The following is a 16,031-nucleotide window of genomic DNA, read 5'->3' on the forward strand; positions in this document are numbered from 1 at the left end:
TTACTAGTCTAAAAGCATGACTATATTCTATAGAATTCTTTAGAATTCTATTCTACAGGATAGAAGAGAATGTGTACAACTTCTCATTCTCATAGGCAGGGTAAACTTTTGTCTAAACAGGCTGAACTCTGCCTGGAATGTAAAACAATAAATTCAACACCCTTCTCCTACAATGCTTCCATAGAATTGTAGAATGGTTTTGGATCATCCAGTTCCAACCCCTCTGTCATGGGCTGGGACAACTTTCATTAGAGCAAGCTCCTCAAAGCCCCATCCAAGCTCACCTTGAACACTGCCAGGGACAGGGCATTCACAGCCTCACTGGGTAACCTGTTCCAGTGTCTTACCACCCTCACAGTAAAGAATTGCTTCCTAATATGCAACCTAAACCTGTCCTCTTCAGTTGAAAGCCCTCACCCCTGGTCCTACCACATCCTTGGAAGAAGTCCCTCTCCAGGTCTCCTACCTATTTAGGTACTGAAATGTGCTCTAAGAGCCTTCTCTTCTCCAAGCTAAACAATCAGCCTGTTTTCATAGCAGAGGTGCTGCAGCACCCTAATCAATTTAGTGGCTCTCCCTTGGACTAACAGGTCAATGTCCTTCTCATGTTGGGGGCCCCAGAGCTGAATACATATTTTGATCTATTATCAAGCTGTATTTTGCTATCCTACAAATGACCATTAAAAACTAGGGCTCTTAGTTTTTTAGAGGGGTTTGATAAGGGACTTATCTAACATTCTCTCCGACATCAAGTAATAGATATATTCAGCTTTATCAAAATCAAGAAATGAGATAAAAGTGATGGTAAAGCGGTATGTTAGTATATAAGGGGTTAACACATTTCAAAAAGTATAAATTGCTTTAACAAGGATTTTTAAAGATTTTATGGAATAAACAGCCTTTCCCACTAAGTACAATTTCAACCTCTGTCTAGCTTTCTTAATTAATCAAAGGTAGAAAAAAAATAATGGCTAGCTTTATTTCATATAAACTAATCTACATACAACACAGGAACTCTAGTAACATCATACTGAAAGCAAAACTAACTGGAATATAAAATAAAAATTACAGTAATTTTAAAACAAAATTTTTACTGAGTTTAAAGTTCAGATAACGAACAGTAAAACTTAAATGGCTCAGAATTACAAAATCAAAACAGCTAGCTCACCTTCCAGGAGGAATTCCTCTCTTCGTAAGATCTATTCGTACTTTCTCTCCCACATGTCTGTACACCTCTACAATGGCTAGTATGGCAGCATCTCTCACCTGTGAACACAGTTTAAATTGTTAATTCCAGTGTTACAGAAACCAAAACGACATTTGCTGACAGACCGCTAATCTTAAGAGCATCTATAGCCCTGCATGCCAACTCAGTTGAAATAGTGAGGATGAAAAGGAACGGAAATACAACTGTTCAAACACGATGGCATTTGTTCCAAGTTACAGCATCCCCACGTGGTAAAAAATCCTAGAAATAACAGCTTTAGAGGGAATTTCTGGGTCTGACATAAGAATAGTATTTGTGGAAAAAATGTGCTTTATCTAGGACTTGCTCACAGCAGGCAGTACTTTCAAAACTTAGCTCCTGCACTCAGTCTTGACTTTTCATCTTGCTTTCATCACTTTCTACACACAGCAAAGTCCTTCTGGAAAACTAAGGCTGCCCACAAGAATGGACCAGCATTTTCTTCTCTCTTTATTTCAATTGGAATCAGGTGGCATGGCATCAGCACAAGAACGGAAATAAGGCAGGATGGTAGAAGCAGAAAGAACAGTAAAAACAAGGAGATGGAGTGCCTCTTTAAAAATTTTAAACCACAGTCATCACAATAAAGACTGCCAAAAATGCCATTTTAGTAAATGCCGTTATTCTCTAAAAAGAATGTCCGGAATGACTTCAGTATTGTTCTTTGCAGCAGTTCAAACTAAACACATAACTGCCCTAGCAAGATGTGAACTACATCTTTACTAATGATCAGCAAAAAGGACAACTTCTCAACAGAATTTTGCTAGAACAGAACAATGCTATGCTATACAGAGGAGACAAGAACTTTGCTGCATTCAGAAATTAAGCTTAAAGACCAATCCTGTTTATAAACCCAGCTCCTACCAATGCTATCTTCTCTGTTACTGTATTCATAGTCTTTTCCCCCAAACACAACTTCAGATAAATCAAGATATTTTAACCATTTCCACTGGAAGATTTTCTGAAGTTCAGATGTCACTGCATCTTGATTTTCACTGTAGATGTTTTTGCTTACTTTAATGATTTTAACGACAGTCCTTCCATGCTCTCAAATGCCATTTGGGTTCCAATGAGAAAATAATTACACATAATAATGTTATCTTCAGCAAATTTGGCAATCTATCGCAGGTTTCATATAAGGGCTGCTTCTGGAGGTAATTTTTTGTGTCAATAACTTCATTTTTTTATTTATTTCTTTTCAACATCCTCTGTAAGAAACAACTACTTTCAGTAATTACTAGTTTCTTCTTCTGAAGACAAAACTAAAGGGACCAGTACATCATGATATTGCTGCCTTTGCAACTCTACTTTCATCTTCCAGTGGATGGACTGATAAAGAAGAAATCGGGTTTACTTCTCATAGTAGAAAATAATGATCTGCTGTACACAAGCACTCTTACCAGCTTTTCTTTAAATGCTTATATTTATTTTGCTTTCACTGCTCTGTCAAAGTGTAGTTGTTCAAGGGCCAGTAAGTACTGAAATCCTTACCTGACTGTTGGAGTCACCAAATGCTATACACAGATGTGGTACCAACTTGCTGAGGACTAATGGTTGTGCACCGTAACTAAAAAAAAAAAAAAAAAAAAAAGTAGCATATTTTTTAAGAAAAAACAGAAAATAATTCTTGCAGAAGTGAACTTTTGGCTTAGCTTTTATAGAATACAAACTGACATCAATCAAGCTCTGACCCTCTCTTACTAGTCCTTCATCTACTTCTAAATAAGATAAGAATTCTGTAGCTTTAGTCTTTCTTTCAGAAAGCCCACTAGTTAAGTTGTTTGATTTTTCCCATGTATTAATTTAATTGAACCAGACTCCCTAAAGAATTACTTTCAGAGAAAAATGACATTCAAAAGAAGGATAGAACCATTACATCTCCATAGAAACAAAAAGCTTACATGTTTAAGGTAGCAACAAGACACAAACACACTCCTTCTCGGGATCGGTAATTCTTGTGTTTAAAACCAACAGCAAGGCGTTCCCAAATGTACTATAAAAGCAGAAATAATGGTCTTTAATTACCTGGAGTACAATACAATGTAATTCTATTCCATATAATTACATTCATAATAGTTGCAAAAAAATAACAGAAGACAAGTCCATTGGAAAAGCGATAAAATTAACTTTTGAAATGCACAATATGGAACACAACACAGATTAATTCTATGCCAAAACCAATTCCTAAAAAACGTCCTTCAGCAATCCAGCTGAGTGTTTTCCTTGTTTGAGAAACAGCTCTTAAAACATACAGGATTGTTACAGTTAATGCACACAAAACAAATATTAACATTACAAACTACTGACTGAAGCAGAAGTTACTACACTCTTTTTGCTTCATATTCTGTTTGCCTGCCAAAATTTCCTCACATCCATTTTAGCTTGTCCTTATCCATACTCCTGCTGTCCCACTTCCCCCTTACTTTTGCTTTAGATCTATTTCTTCATTTTTTTATTATTTCTTGCCCACTCGCTCTAATTCCTGTACTTCCATTTTTGTTCTGCTTTCAGTTCTCCTCTCGGTGCTGGTGCCACTTCCTGTGGTACGATCCCCTGGCTCGCTAAACCCTCCTTCACCTCCTTGCGCACTTGTTTTTCTCTGCCTGCCCTGGCTCTCTGCCTCCTGGCTTTATCCCATTACCTTTCCATCTCCTTGCCGTGCTCTAGCTGCATATCAGGGCATTGGAAGCGCAAACATGGAGCTGAGGAGCCGGGGGGTTCTCCTTGGGAGCAGATGCACAGGCTTCAGCCTGCAACTCGCCCCAGCTGCAGCACTGCCATTGCAGCCCAGCCAGCATCCGGGCAGCGTTGCCTAGCGATGGATGGCTGCACACTGCCAGGAGCTGCACACTTTGCAGCCCAGGCACCTCCCTCCTGCCAACTGCACCCTGGAGTGCTGCAACTGCAACCTACAGTGACGCCACACAAAGCTGCTAAAATGTATTACATACTAATTATTGCAATCGGCTTTCTGGGGGAAAAGAAAAAATAAAGCCCTCACAAACAGCTGTTGATCAACAAAAACAGAGAGCATAAGAGCAGGGAATATGCATCCTCTTTATTAATGAGGTAGCACACTTCAACAGCAGACATAAAATTTTCCAATTAGAGCCCTGCTTGATAATTTTGTCCCATCTGCGGTTTTTTGTTTGTTTGTTTTATACTTCATTGCATTTAGAGAAAACAAACCTTAGATGAGCAGGATATGGCTTGCCAAAGCTGCATAGCTTAACAACAAAGAACAGGATTTTATGGAAGAAAACATCCTTCCAATTAACCCACTGTCATGGACAAACATGGGAAAAAGGAAATCTCCTTGACAGATGAACAAAAATACAGGTAGAGAGGGAAGTGCAGACTATTGAAACAAAGAAAGCAGACCAAAGTAAAATTTAGTCTTTCACTACATTATCCCTTCTTTAAGAGCTAATTTTTTTAAGCAGAGAAATTCAAATGACTGCTTAGAAATTTCAACTCTCAGAAGTTCCTAGCAAGACTTGATGTCCACCTCCATCCCTTTCATGCATATTTATACCACCTATATTTTTATGCCTTCTTGCCCATAAGCAGCTACAGCTAGTTCTTGCTCATAAAAGAAGCAAAAAACCCCCAAACATCTAAAACAAGTAAAGGGATTTAACAACAGGACAAATTAAATATTATTCAACAACATGCTACAAGAGGCATGATGAGTTGACTAGAAAGACACTTACAGGATTTATCCTCAAAAAATTATTCCACTAAGCTCTTCTAAAGGGATATTTCTCTGCAGCAGAGAGCCTACAGCTCTGTACTTCAGTGTTAGAGGCACAGGAAAGACTTCTCTGTTTTGGCCCCTGCTGTGAGGATGATTGATGCTTTTCATCCAAAGTTTTAACGACCCATAAGCTCTCCTGAGAGCAGACAACCAAAGCCAGGCTTCTCCCACTCTGGGGAAGTTACCAGGAGAGCAGTACCTTGTCTTGCAGACACAACGCTCTTCCTTGGACCCCACAAACCTTGTATGCCTTCCGGCATTTGAGAGTGAACTTCGAAGGGGATGGAAACTTCCTTCCATCACCTCTATGTACAGCCTAACAACTCTGCACAAAGATGGACCAGCAATCTAAAACTCTTCCACAACAAGGGCTTAGCACGAAGCAACTACCACCAATTTCTTTATCAGCTACTGTTCAAATGAAGGTATCTCCAAGGTGCTCCACTGCACACTTGTCAAAATGCCATTGCTGTAGGGGTTCTGCTCTGTATGCCAAGTATTTGGGAGCATCTTGGGGACAGGAACACATCATTTATGAACTACTGGCACCTAGGCACAAAAAATACTGCCATGTCTCTTGGTCAGTGAATATGACCAACACTGCAGCTTGTGAACAGATAAACGCATGTCTTTGTGGATGACACTACTAGACCCTGATGCCTAAATCCCAATCAGATCTGTAGCCAAAGGGAGATAAACTGTTCTATAATAGCCTAGCATGCTACATGTTTTATCAGGCAAACAAAGCAACTGACAATAATTTTCTCACTCCAGATCAAGTCTGCAACATCTTATTCACCACACACAAACATTCAAACTTTAATCTATGAAAAAACAAAGCCAGGAATTAGTGCATACAAAACCCCCACTATTTTTCTCCCTATTAACCTCTAGAATTAGAACTCAGAAATAGATTTTCCTCAGGAACTGAAAACTCAAATAGTAAGTTCCTACTCACATCCAGGGTCTCCAGACTTCTAAATAACATCGCTACTCAAGAATATAATCTTGTTAAACAGTCCGACATTTTTCAGACTCACAGAATAGAGATATAAGATTAAGCACTTGGAAGCCACATAATGTTTAGAACTGAAGGTTGAGTTAAACAAGCCTCCTTACAACCAAATATGACAAGCCAGAGGGCAATTTATCCCCACCTCAGTTTGTCCATGGTTCACAGAGCATCTCTGTCATACAGCTAGAAAGCCAGATTCTCTTAAGTTAGAAAATGTGCAGCTCAACTGCAGTACTAGTCCTACATGTTCAAGTACAAATCTAATTTTAAAATAAATTTGGAGCTAATTAAACTTATTTATTCCCATTATTCAAACCCAGAAGATGCTTCAAACATGCGTCAATTAACAAAGCCCTGGCACATGGCATAAAAATGTCTGCTCAGAATTTAGCTACGATGTGCAAAATATGCAGAATCACATCGTGCCAAGATTTTTATCTTTAGTTGAACAATACATCGGTGTCAACCCACTAAGAGTACCTTTAACATTTACACCATTAACAGTCGCCATAACATTGTGACATGTTCGGAGTTCATACAGAAGTCATAAGCTCACTGGAGGCCTCCCTCTGAATCTACATTAAGCAATCATACCATGGGCGGTGCTGCTTCACACATCAATTTCAATATAAGATTCTGTGCTTGCTCTCGAACTTGGTCTTTGGCATCTCCCATACGATCTATCAAAGGCAGGAGAACTACAGGAGAGGAAAAAAAAAGAGAAAGTAAAAAAGATTAAACACCCAATGGAGATCTTCTAATGCTTAAAGATATTTCCTGAAACAGATGTATACACGTCATTCAAAAATAAAAGCTGATTTTAAGTAGGCCACAATATTTTAAAGTGCATTTCTGGGTATAAGACTAACAACAAATGCATAAGCCTGAAATGGAAGAAAATAGTATCTTTCAATAGGTTAAAAAGAAAGCAAGCTTCCCATCTTCAAAACTGTTTGAATGACTTTGACTTCAAAAAGTGTTCCAGTTAGTTTCAGAATGTCTGGCTTTTCTAAAAATAATGCTGGGGCATGGTGAGTGGCAAAGAATTGGAATAGGAAAATAGGACTATTTTAGAATCAGTGGGACTTTGATGTTTATTGTAAGAAAACCAAACGTTTTAAATTCCTTATTCACACAGTGTATCTTCTGCAAACCCAGCCTCACTTCAGTAAGAGCATCGTTAGAAGTTACTATGTTAAAACAAGCATCCTCAAATAATACTTAAGTAAAATTGCATGACAGCTGATGATTTCAGATCCTAAAAACCAGTAAAAATCAAAGCCAAGGGACTTGCCAACTCTCTTAGGTTGCTTTTCCAGACAGAAGTTTATAATTACGTCAGACAAATTAATGCTGTGACATTAGGAAAGATATCCCAATGAACGCGTAGCTAGTTCTGTGTTGTGCAAGACATCCTGCTGTACTGGTTCCCAGTCCTCCATCTGGGGCCTACTCTTTGAGACATTCTTCTCCGAAATGCTTTCAAGTACTTCTTCCAAATGAGGGGTGATGACACCGAGTACGCTGCCTTCCTTCAGGAAGCACAACTGACTGACAGAGTTGGTGGAGATGTGTCTCTCACGGACAGTGATTTAAGGCTCTAAGAAGCACGTGATTCACCACCTAGGAAAAGCAGTGTCACGCTAATGGTGACATTTACCTGCCGACAGCTCAGCCTTCTGTGCTAGCTTTTGTTTCTGATCCAATCCACAGTTTCTGAGAGCTCCAAGTATCAGTCACGCAGTCCAGGTGGATCTTACTCAACACAGCTCACAATAATCACCCAGCACATCCTTCTGCTCCTGCACTCTGCTTAAGCTTGGGCTAAATTTGCAATTGCTGTAACATTTACTTCAAACTTCTAAAGCCAGCATAATGTTTACCTCGACTTCTTTTGAAGACTTGCTCACATTCTCATAAGTAAAAAGAGATATACTAACAGCTAAAGTAACTTTTTGCTGCATTTAGTACTACATTACTGAACACCTGAGAGTATTTTACAGTAGCTGCCTGACCTCAACAGACTGCTAAAGAATTCATTTTCCTTTTCTACTCACAAAAGAAATAATTGTATTTGGCTATTGTTTGAAAGGCAGATCTGAAGTAATTTTATCAGTACGTAATGATTTTATAGTAATAAATAAACAATAGATTTGCCAGCAAAAGAAAGGGAACAGAACCATAAATTCTGAGGTCTCCTCAGTCCCCTGTTCCCATACTAAAAGCAGCAGCCACTTCTATACCATGATTGAAAAATACACTGCTGAAGTTTGAATTTCCCCTCCTGCAGTATCCAAAGGCTTTCTTAGTGTCCTATTCTGAGTGTCCTAATCTAAGTATTTAATTCTATTGGCTCTGGATATTCCACTGACATCTTCAGCCACCATTATCAAAGTTTTGTGTTTTTCATCTATCTTCTCTACCCTTTCTCCCCTGAAGAAATTAGTACAGCTACTTTCATTTCACAGTTTCAAAAGAAGAGTCTGGGGTTTTTTCGTTTGGGTTGGATTGCTGTTGTTTTGATGGTGTGGGACATGGTCTTTATGGTTTGGGTTTTTAAGGGGTGTTTCTGTTTTGTTTGGTGGTTGGGTTTGGTTTTTTTGGGGATTTTTTCCATTTTGTGAACAGAGAAGAAACATCCAGAACTCAAGAAGCTATTTTTGGGAGTACACAGGTAACCACTCCCATGAACTTCCAATCACTCCTACACCTACTGATTACATTTTTCTCACCAACAGTACTTTTCTTGTCCTTTCCAGCACTTCTGAACTGACCTTGTCCCCATGCCATACATTACTAGTGAGGTCTCTACATTGACCTGACTGCTGGGCAGCTGAAGGCAATTCTAGCTTTACAGAGAGGGAAACAAACACAGCCAGTGCCAGTCCTGAGGGAACACGGCTCCTTTGTGACTAATTAGCACTCTGAGTCATTTGACGGAGCTGCAGATACCAGGGCTCCGCTCAAATCACTAAGGCAAGCACAGAGAACAGCTACTAGAAGCTGCTGAACAGAGATGAGGTCACCGAGTTAAACTAAGCTATGACACAGCCTGCAGATTTCAGAGTGTGCAGCTACTGAACACACCAGCCTTTGCCACTCCTGGAGCTCTGACAGAGGGATAACCCGCTGTAGGAGCTGTTAAAGAGCCCACACGGCTGCAGGCTTGGCTTTTTTCCCCTAAAACTCAAGTTTCTGTAAGACCCCATATAAGGCATGATATATTCTGTTTGCGCAAGACAAATGAAATTAGGCTGCTGAATGCTGGCAACCACCAGCTGGTTTTCAGTGTGGCTGTTCATCTTTTCTGTCAGAACAAGCTCCAATAGGAAATCACTGAAAGTTGGGTTTCCTATCGATCAAGTTTCAAAACTGAACATCATTTTGGCTGCTACTTTTCCTTTAAGCTGCACATGCTTTCTCACTAGCATTATCGAATTAGTGTCCCTCTTTATACTGCAATGCAAATACATGCATTTGGTTGTTACTGGCATCAGTCTGCAAACTCAACAATCTCAAACAGATACAGAATTAAACAAAGGGTGACAAAGGCGAAGTAGGACCAAACATGAAGGCTGTATTCAATGTGGTAGCCTCCTAACAACTCACTCAGTGAGGGATATAATTTATCACATGCAGTCTGGATTCACACATTCCTACTGTTTTATATTAACCTTATCCATCTTTTATCTTCTGTTGCCTAGATTCTTAAATTATTTCAAATGGATTTTGGAAAATCTAATAACAAATGACACCTTTCTGTCATATATTTCTGCAGATATGCTGAGAAACACTACACTAAATTTAGGAGACATTGATTCCTTTTGCAGCTGTTGTTTATTTTTTGTGAAGCACTGTATTCGATTCAACTTGCCTTTTCGCCATGTTTTAGCATGTTGTCAAAGCTTCTTACCACTTCTAGCCGCTCCTGAGGTTTTCCTGTTAAGATTTCTACATTGTTACACCACAATTTTACAGGTTTTGATTACTGAAGAAAACCTACAGTTTTAGCAAAAATATTCCATAGCAGACATTAATTCTACCAGATCTACCTCAAACTGAGCTGCTATTTCACAGAATCACAGAATATTCTGACTTGGAAGGGATCCATCTGGATCATTGAGTCCAGCTCCCGGCCCTGCACAGACACCCCAAGGTCACACCATGTGCCCAAGAGCATTGTCCGAATGCTTCTTGAACTCGTTCAGGCTTGGTGCTGTGACCACTTCCCTGGGGAGCTGTTCCAGTGCCCAGCCACCCTCTGGGGGAAGAACCTTTTCTAATATCCGACCTAAACTGCTCTGAACTCAACTTCAGGCCATTCCCTCAGGTCCTGTCACTGGTCACCACAGAGAAGAGTGCCTGCCCCTTCTCTTCTACTCACAAGGAAGTTGCAGACTCCTCCAGGCTGAACAGACCAAGTGACCTCAGCCACTCCCCATACAGCTTCCCCTTAAGATCCTTCACCATCCTTGTCGGCCTCCTTCAGACACTCTCTAATGGCTTAATGCCTTTTTTATGTTGTGGTGCCCCAAACTGCACTCAGCACTTGAGGTGAGGCCACCCCAGTGCAGAGCAGAGCAGGACAATCACCCCTTTAAACTGGCTATGCATTTACATCTGAGCTGCTATTTATGCCTTTTTCCTTTCTGCTACATCCATAACAGAGGTTATTATCCCATCAGTTTCTTTTTCTATTGTCTTCTCTTGTCTCAGTAAATCTGAATAAATTTTCATTTATCCACATTCACCAAATAATTTTATCACCACTAGCTGGGACAATACATGCATGAGTTAATGCCAAAACCAGCCTTCAGAGTCAAAGTACAGCCTTGAGAAATTAAATATTTATTTCCTCTACCAGGATTGAAGATGATAAAACAAGCAAATCACAGAAGTTGCCTAGAATGGCACACAATGTATCTTTAAAAACCTGAGCAATTTAACTATATGACCCCTGTAGCAAAGAATGCCACAGGTAGCACAAACAATTTTCTTTTGTTAAACTTTAACAAGAGTTCCTTCTGCAGCTTTTCAGTTTGTATTCTTGCTTTTTCTTCTCTTCTGACCACTTACACCTGCTGCTCTTTGTATACCTGTGCTCATTTCAAGTCTCAGGTCTACCTATTTCTATGAACCAACTTTAGATACTCATTACTGCAAAGACTTACAAAAAAGCATTAAGCAAAAAAGAATCTTTACCGAGAAAACGTTATCAGTGTTGGCAAAAATTCTGTTACTAAGAAGAAAAGTCTTTGAGGACAGAAACAGATTAAACCTAGGCAGCAAGATCTTCCTCGTTTCCTCAGAAACCTTGCCAGCTCAGGCAGTAGCATTGAACAGCTGTCATTAGAAAGGAGGGAGGGGAACAGCTGCCCCTGCAATTAGGGCAGTCTCTGTTCTGGGCAGGATGCACAGGAGAGAATCCCACAGGGGCTCCTACAGGGCCAGCCTGACAGATCCACGTGGCCAAGGGACTACTTCTAAGCAAAGAATCATAAGCAGGCTCTCAGAAAGGCCTCAGTGCTCCTCTCCTCAACATACAGTCCAAGCCAGTTTAATAAAAAGCAATTTCAGACATTAATGCGCTTCTTGGGGTCTCTCCAGGAGCTAATTAAGAAAAGCATTAGTGGGATTAATGACACATCACTGTTCATCAGCAGCAGCAGAGAGGAAAAAACAAACACTTTTTTTTTATATGATATATCTACGAGTCTATCAAGGTGTCAGTCTCAGAACATGAGAACAGTCTACCAGGCCAAAGAGTTTCAAGAGGTGTATTAAATCCGAAAGAAAACTAGAAGATTGAGAACAAATGTCATCTTCTGAAATTTTTTAAGCTCTAGGCGAGGTTTCTTACAGAACTAGAATTAATTAGAATCAAGCAGAAACCAAAGCAAGCTAGGATTTCGAGTTAAAAGCACTGCATTTCTAGGTGTCATACAGTGAAATGCCCACAGACAGCAAGCAGATGGTATTCTACATCACAGCCTATCACGCAAGCATGGATCACTTCAGGTAAAATGAATTCCCACTACTAATAAATTCCAGCACTAGCCAGACAGGAAAAAAATAACCCCAAAAAACAACAAAACAAACCAACCAACCCACGACACACCCCGCCCCCCCCAAAAAAAAAAAAGCTAAAAGGCTGCATAGATTTTTACTTTTTTTTTTTAACTGATACTTTAGAGAATCTAATCATAAAGATGAAAAAAGTTACAGTTTATATCAGTCATGACCCCTAGCTGTCACCATTAACTACAGAGGAAAACAAAGAAAATTTAAGTATTTTCTGAGGTGTTGCAGGAAGTTAGTATTTTGTTACATTTGAAAATATAAAAGCAGATATTATGGGGGAAAAAATACAAATAATGGACTGTCTTCTAAAAGCTGTTAAAAAAAAAATTCTGAAACAGTCAGCATTTTATTGTCTAAGAAAATCCTACAACAATCCAACACAGCTTTTCCTGAGGTCAGTAAGCTATAAAATGAAAAGGCAGTATCAGACAAAACACCTGACTTGCATTTAGGTGCAGCAAGGCATCCTTGAGACAAGATGCCTCTCACATAAATGGAAAAGCTTGCTTTACATTATCTCAGCAATTCAGTTTCTCAAGTTATTTGATTTAATTTCCAAGTTTTCTCTAACACCATAGCTTGGCCATTTTTAAAGCAAAGACATGGAACAGATGATTGTGAAAGTCCCTTCCAACCGAGTTATTCCAAGTTTTAAGTTTAGTTGTTATGCAAGCTTTTTTAATCTTGAATCCTCAGCAGAACATGTCATTAGTCTCAACATTTCAATGAAACTAATAAAAATGATAAATGAGAATAAAATTCAGTCAGGCCTAACACCTGAAGATCCAGGATTTTTCTAGATGCTAGATATATCCATGGTAGCTCATGTTAATACAGTTCTTGGTTTTCATGGATTTCATGGATTTTCAAAGCATTTCTCCATACCACATTAAAACCACATATTAAAGAGTCCCAGCTTGAATAAACTGCACACCGGAGTCTTTTCCACCCAAAAAATTCAATCATTAAGTAAGGGAAAAAGCAAAAACTTACAACGTGGGTGTCACTTACTAAATGCTGACTTCCTCAAACGAGTATTTCCAAATTCTTGTACCAACTGCTTTAATCCTAATTCACTCAAAAAGTTAATGTATGTTGCAAGCCCTTACAACTGCTTTAAAACACATCAGGTGACATAGAACCATTTAGGTCAGAAAAACCCTTTAAGATCATCAAGGCCAACCACTAACCCAGCACTGCCAAAGCCACCACTACACCATGTTCCTCAGTGTCACATCTACACGACTTTTGAATATCTCCAGGGATGGCGACTCGCCCTCTTCCTTGGCAGTTACAGTGCTTGACAACACTTTCAATGAAAACATTTTTCCTAGCATCCAATCTAAATCTCCCCTGGCACAACTTGAGGCCATTTCCTCTCGTCCTGTTGCTTGCTGCTTTGGAGAAGAGACTGACCTCCACCTTGCTACAACCTCCTTTCAGGTAGTTATAGAGAGCAATAAGGTTCCTTCTGAGCCTCCTTTTCTTCAGGCTACATAATCCACGGCTGCTCCTCATCAGACTTGTGCTCCAAACTCTTCACCAGCTCCACTGCCCTTCTCTGGACATGCTCCAGCACCTCAATGTCCTTCTTGCATTGAGGGATCCAGAACTGGACACAGGATTTGAGGTGCAGCATCACCAGTGCCGAATACAGCGGGGATGAGTGCTGCCCTGGTCCTGCTGGTCACACTATTGCTGATACAGGCCAGGACACCACCGGCCTTCTTGGCCACCTGGGCACTCATTGCCTCATGCTCAGCCATTGTCAACCAGCACAGCCAGGTGCTTTTCCTGTAGCGCTGCCTAGGGTTGTTGTGACCCAAGTGCAGGACCTGGCATTTGGCCTTGTTGACCCTCATACCACTGGCCTCAACCCACTGCTCCAGCCTGCCCTGATCCCTCTGCAAAACCTTCCTACCCTCCTGCAGATCAACACTCCTACCTAGCTTGGTCTGATCTTCAAACTGTCTCAGTGTGCCCTGCATCCCCTTATCCAGGTAATGGATAAAAATATTAAACAAAACCAGCCCCAATGCTGAGTCCGGGGGAATACCACTTGCCACCAGTCACCAACTGGATTTAACTCCAGTGACCATCACCCTTTGGACTCAGCCATCTAGCCAGTTTTTAAGCCAGTTATGAGTGCACCCATCCAGGACACGAGCAGTCACACTTCCATGCTTCATTATAACAACAAATTTGACAGAGCATTTAAATTAGTCTGAGGAAACTAATTTAAATATTCCTCTAACACGTCTTGAAGCCACCTGGTAAAAAATGTAAACACTTCAAATTGATTTCACATTTTAGTATATGGCACTATAACTATCTTCCAAAATTAATTTTGCCCAGTGGTTTCTTTTCACAGTAAGAAGAATTTGAAACTACTATTAAATGTACACACACATTCACATATGGAGTTTTTGTGTGTAAAATGTGCATCCCTGTTCAGACTCACATGTACGTATACAAGTATAACCTATCTATCTGTGTTTGGTCGTTTTAACTGTCAATTACATTTCCTTTAATTTTCAGGTAAGTAGAATATTTTGCAACATTTTGTAAGGTTATATGTAAAAGCTGATGTCAATATAGTTATGTAACAGACTAATGGACAGTTCGATATCTGCAGAAAAATATGTCATGGTCTAATACTGCACAGTAAAACTGAAACAGATTCTGTATACCTTTACTGCATTTTTTGTTTTCCTTTTGACAATAATAACAAGAGGGCCAAGTCATATTCACTTGTTTTAGAAAACAGAACTAAAAGTATGAGTAGACACTTTTCCCAGAAATTCTATCATCCAGACACATATGCCCATAATTTTAATAGCCTCTGTTATTTTGGATATATACATTTATTTTAATAATTAATGCGATCACCTAGGAAAAGAGACTGTGATACAGTAATTATGTGCTCTTATGTAACATCTCTTTTAATCACAGAACAAGCAGTAGTTTTAAATACCAAAAGATATAACACTCAAACACTGCTTTATTTTTCCCAGAATATAGACATATAGTCTTATGAAGGAACACACACCCTGGTATTTACTGCTTCCAAAGTGTTTTCAAGGATCTTAACTGGATGTACTAAAAGAAAGATTCCAATTTGTATGTCCAGACTCCCAGAACACAGATGCCAGCTGCAGAGAGCACACGATATGGTTAATCATAAAAGGATAACACCTTAGAAGAAATTTACTGCAACATTACATGGTTGCCTAGGAAACTGAATTAAGTCTCTTTATCAGGCATTATACTTCAATACTAAGATCACTAACATGCTCTTTGAAATACTGGAAAATATCTGTCCTACAACTGTTGTATTGATTTTGCCCAAATGTAATTTATGGCATATATGTAGGTTGCAAAGATTGAAGTAATAGTAAAGCATTCATGTTTTTCACTTCATAGGAGAAGCCTGTAATGCTTAAGGGGGTGAATATTCAGTGACATTACTTGTTGTTTTCTGCACTTAAGGAAATCTATCCCCATCAAAACTGAACAGGAAATTAAATGGGGATAGGGTGAGAAAGGTAGAATATGTTTTGCCATATTGCGGTTGGATAATACATTATTATACTTCCATCATTTACTGAAATCTGAATCACAAATCAAAACATCTCAGGGTCACCAAAATGTAACACTCTTCATGAAAATAAAAATACATTTAAGGTTGCAGGTATTTTATAAGCAAAAACAGCTATAAAAATGAAACTTCACCTAGAAAATAGGATACATTGTGTTTTAAAAAAGGCAGAGAATGAAGTCAGTAGGCATTTTATATATATATTGTCCTTCGCCATAGTCATGGTGCAATCCTGATCTTTTTTGAGAATGCAAGTACCTACAATAGCTTAGTGCAATAAATGAGAAGTTAACTATAGTCTGAATATTTCAGAGTAATAATTGAATTGCCTGGA

The 16,031-nt window shown here is 39.3% G+C and overlaps 1 protein-coding gene across 37 annotated transcripts in view; it reads right to left on the reverse strand.

The window, feature by feature from the left end:
- The window catches only part of CLASP2 (cytoplasmic linker associated protein 2), a 146,168-nt gene that overhangs the window by 114,432 nt on the left and 15,705 nt on the right, over positions 1-16,031 (reverse strand). For all 37 annotated transcript variants that reach the window (XM_048298077.1, XM_048298059.1, XM_048298041.1 and 34 more), the window contains exons 3-6: positions 6,613-6,716; positions 3,148-3,239; positions 2,738-2,813; positions 1,169-1,266 (exon numbers count right to left, since the gene is read on the reverse strand). In XM_048298077.1, coding sequence (XP_048154034.1) covers positions 1,169-1,266; positions 2,738-2,813; positions 3,148-3,239; positions 6,613-6,716 — 370 coding nt within the window. The remainder of the gene's footprint in view (positions 1-1,168; positions 1,267-2,737; positions 2,814-3,147; positions 3,240-6,612; positions 6,717-16,031) is intronic.

Source organism: Corvus hawaiiensis, chromosome 1 (genome assembly GCF_020740725.1).
Source record: "Corvus hawaiiensis isolate bCorHaw1 chromosome 1, bCorHaw1.pri.cur, whole genome shotgun sequence".
Classification (NCBI taxonomy): domain Eukaryota; kingdom Metazoa; phylum Chordata; class Aves; order Passeriformes; family Corvidae; genus Corvus; species Corvus hawaiiensis.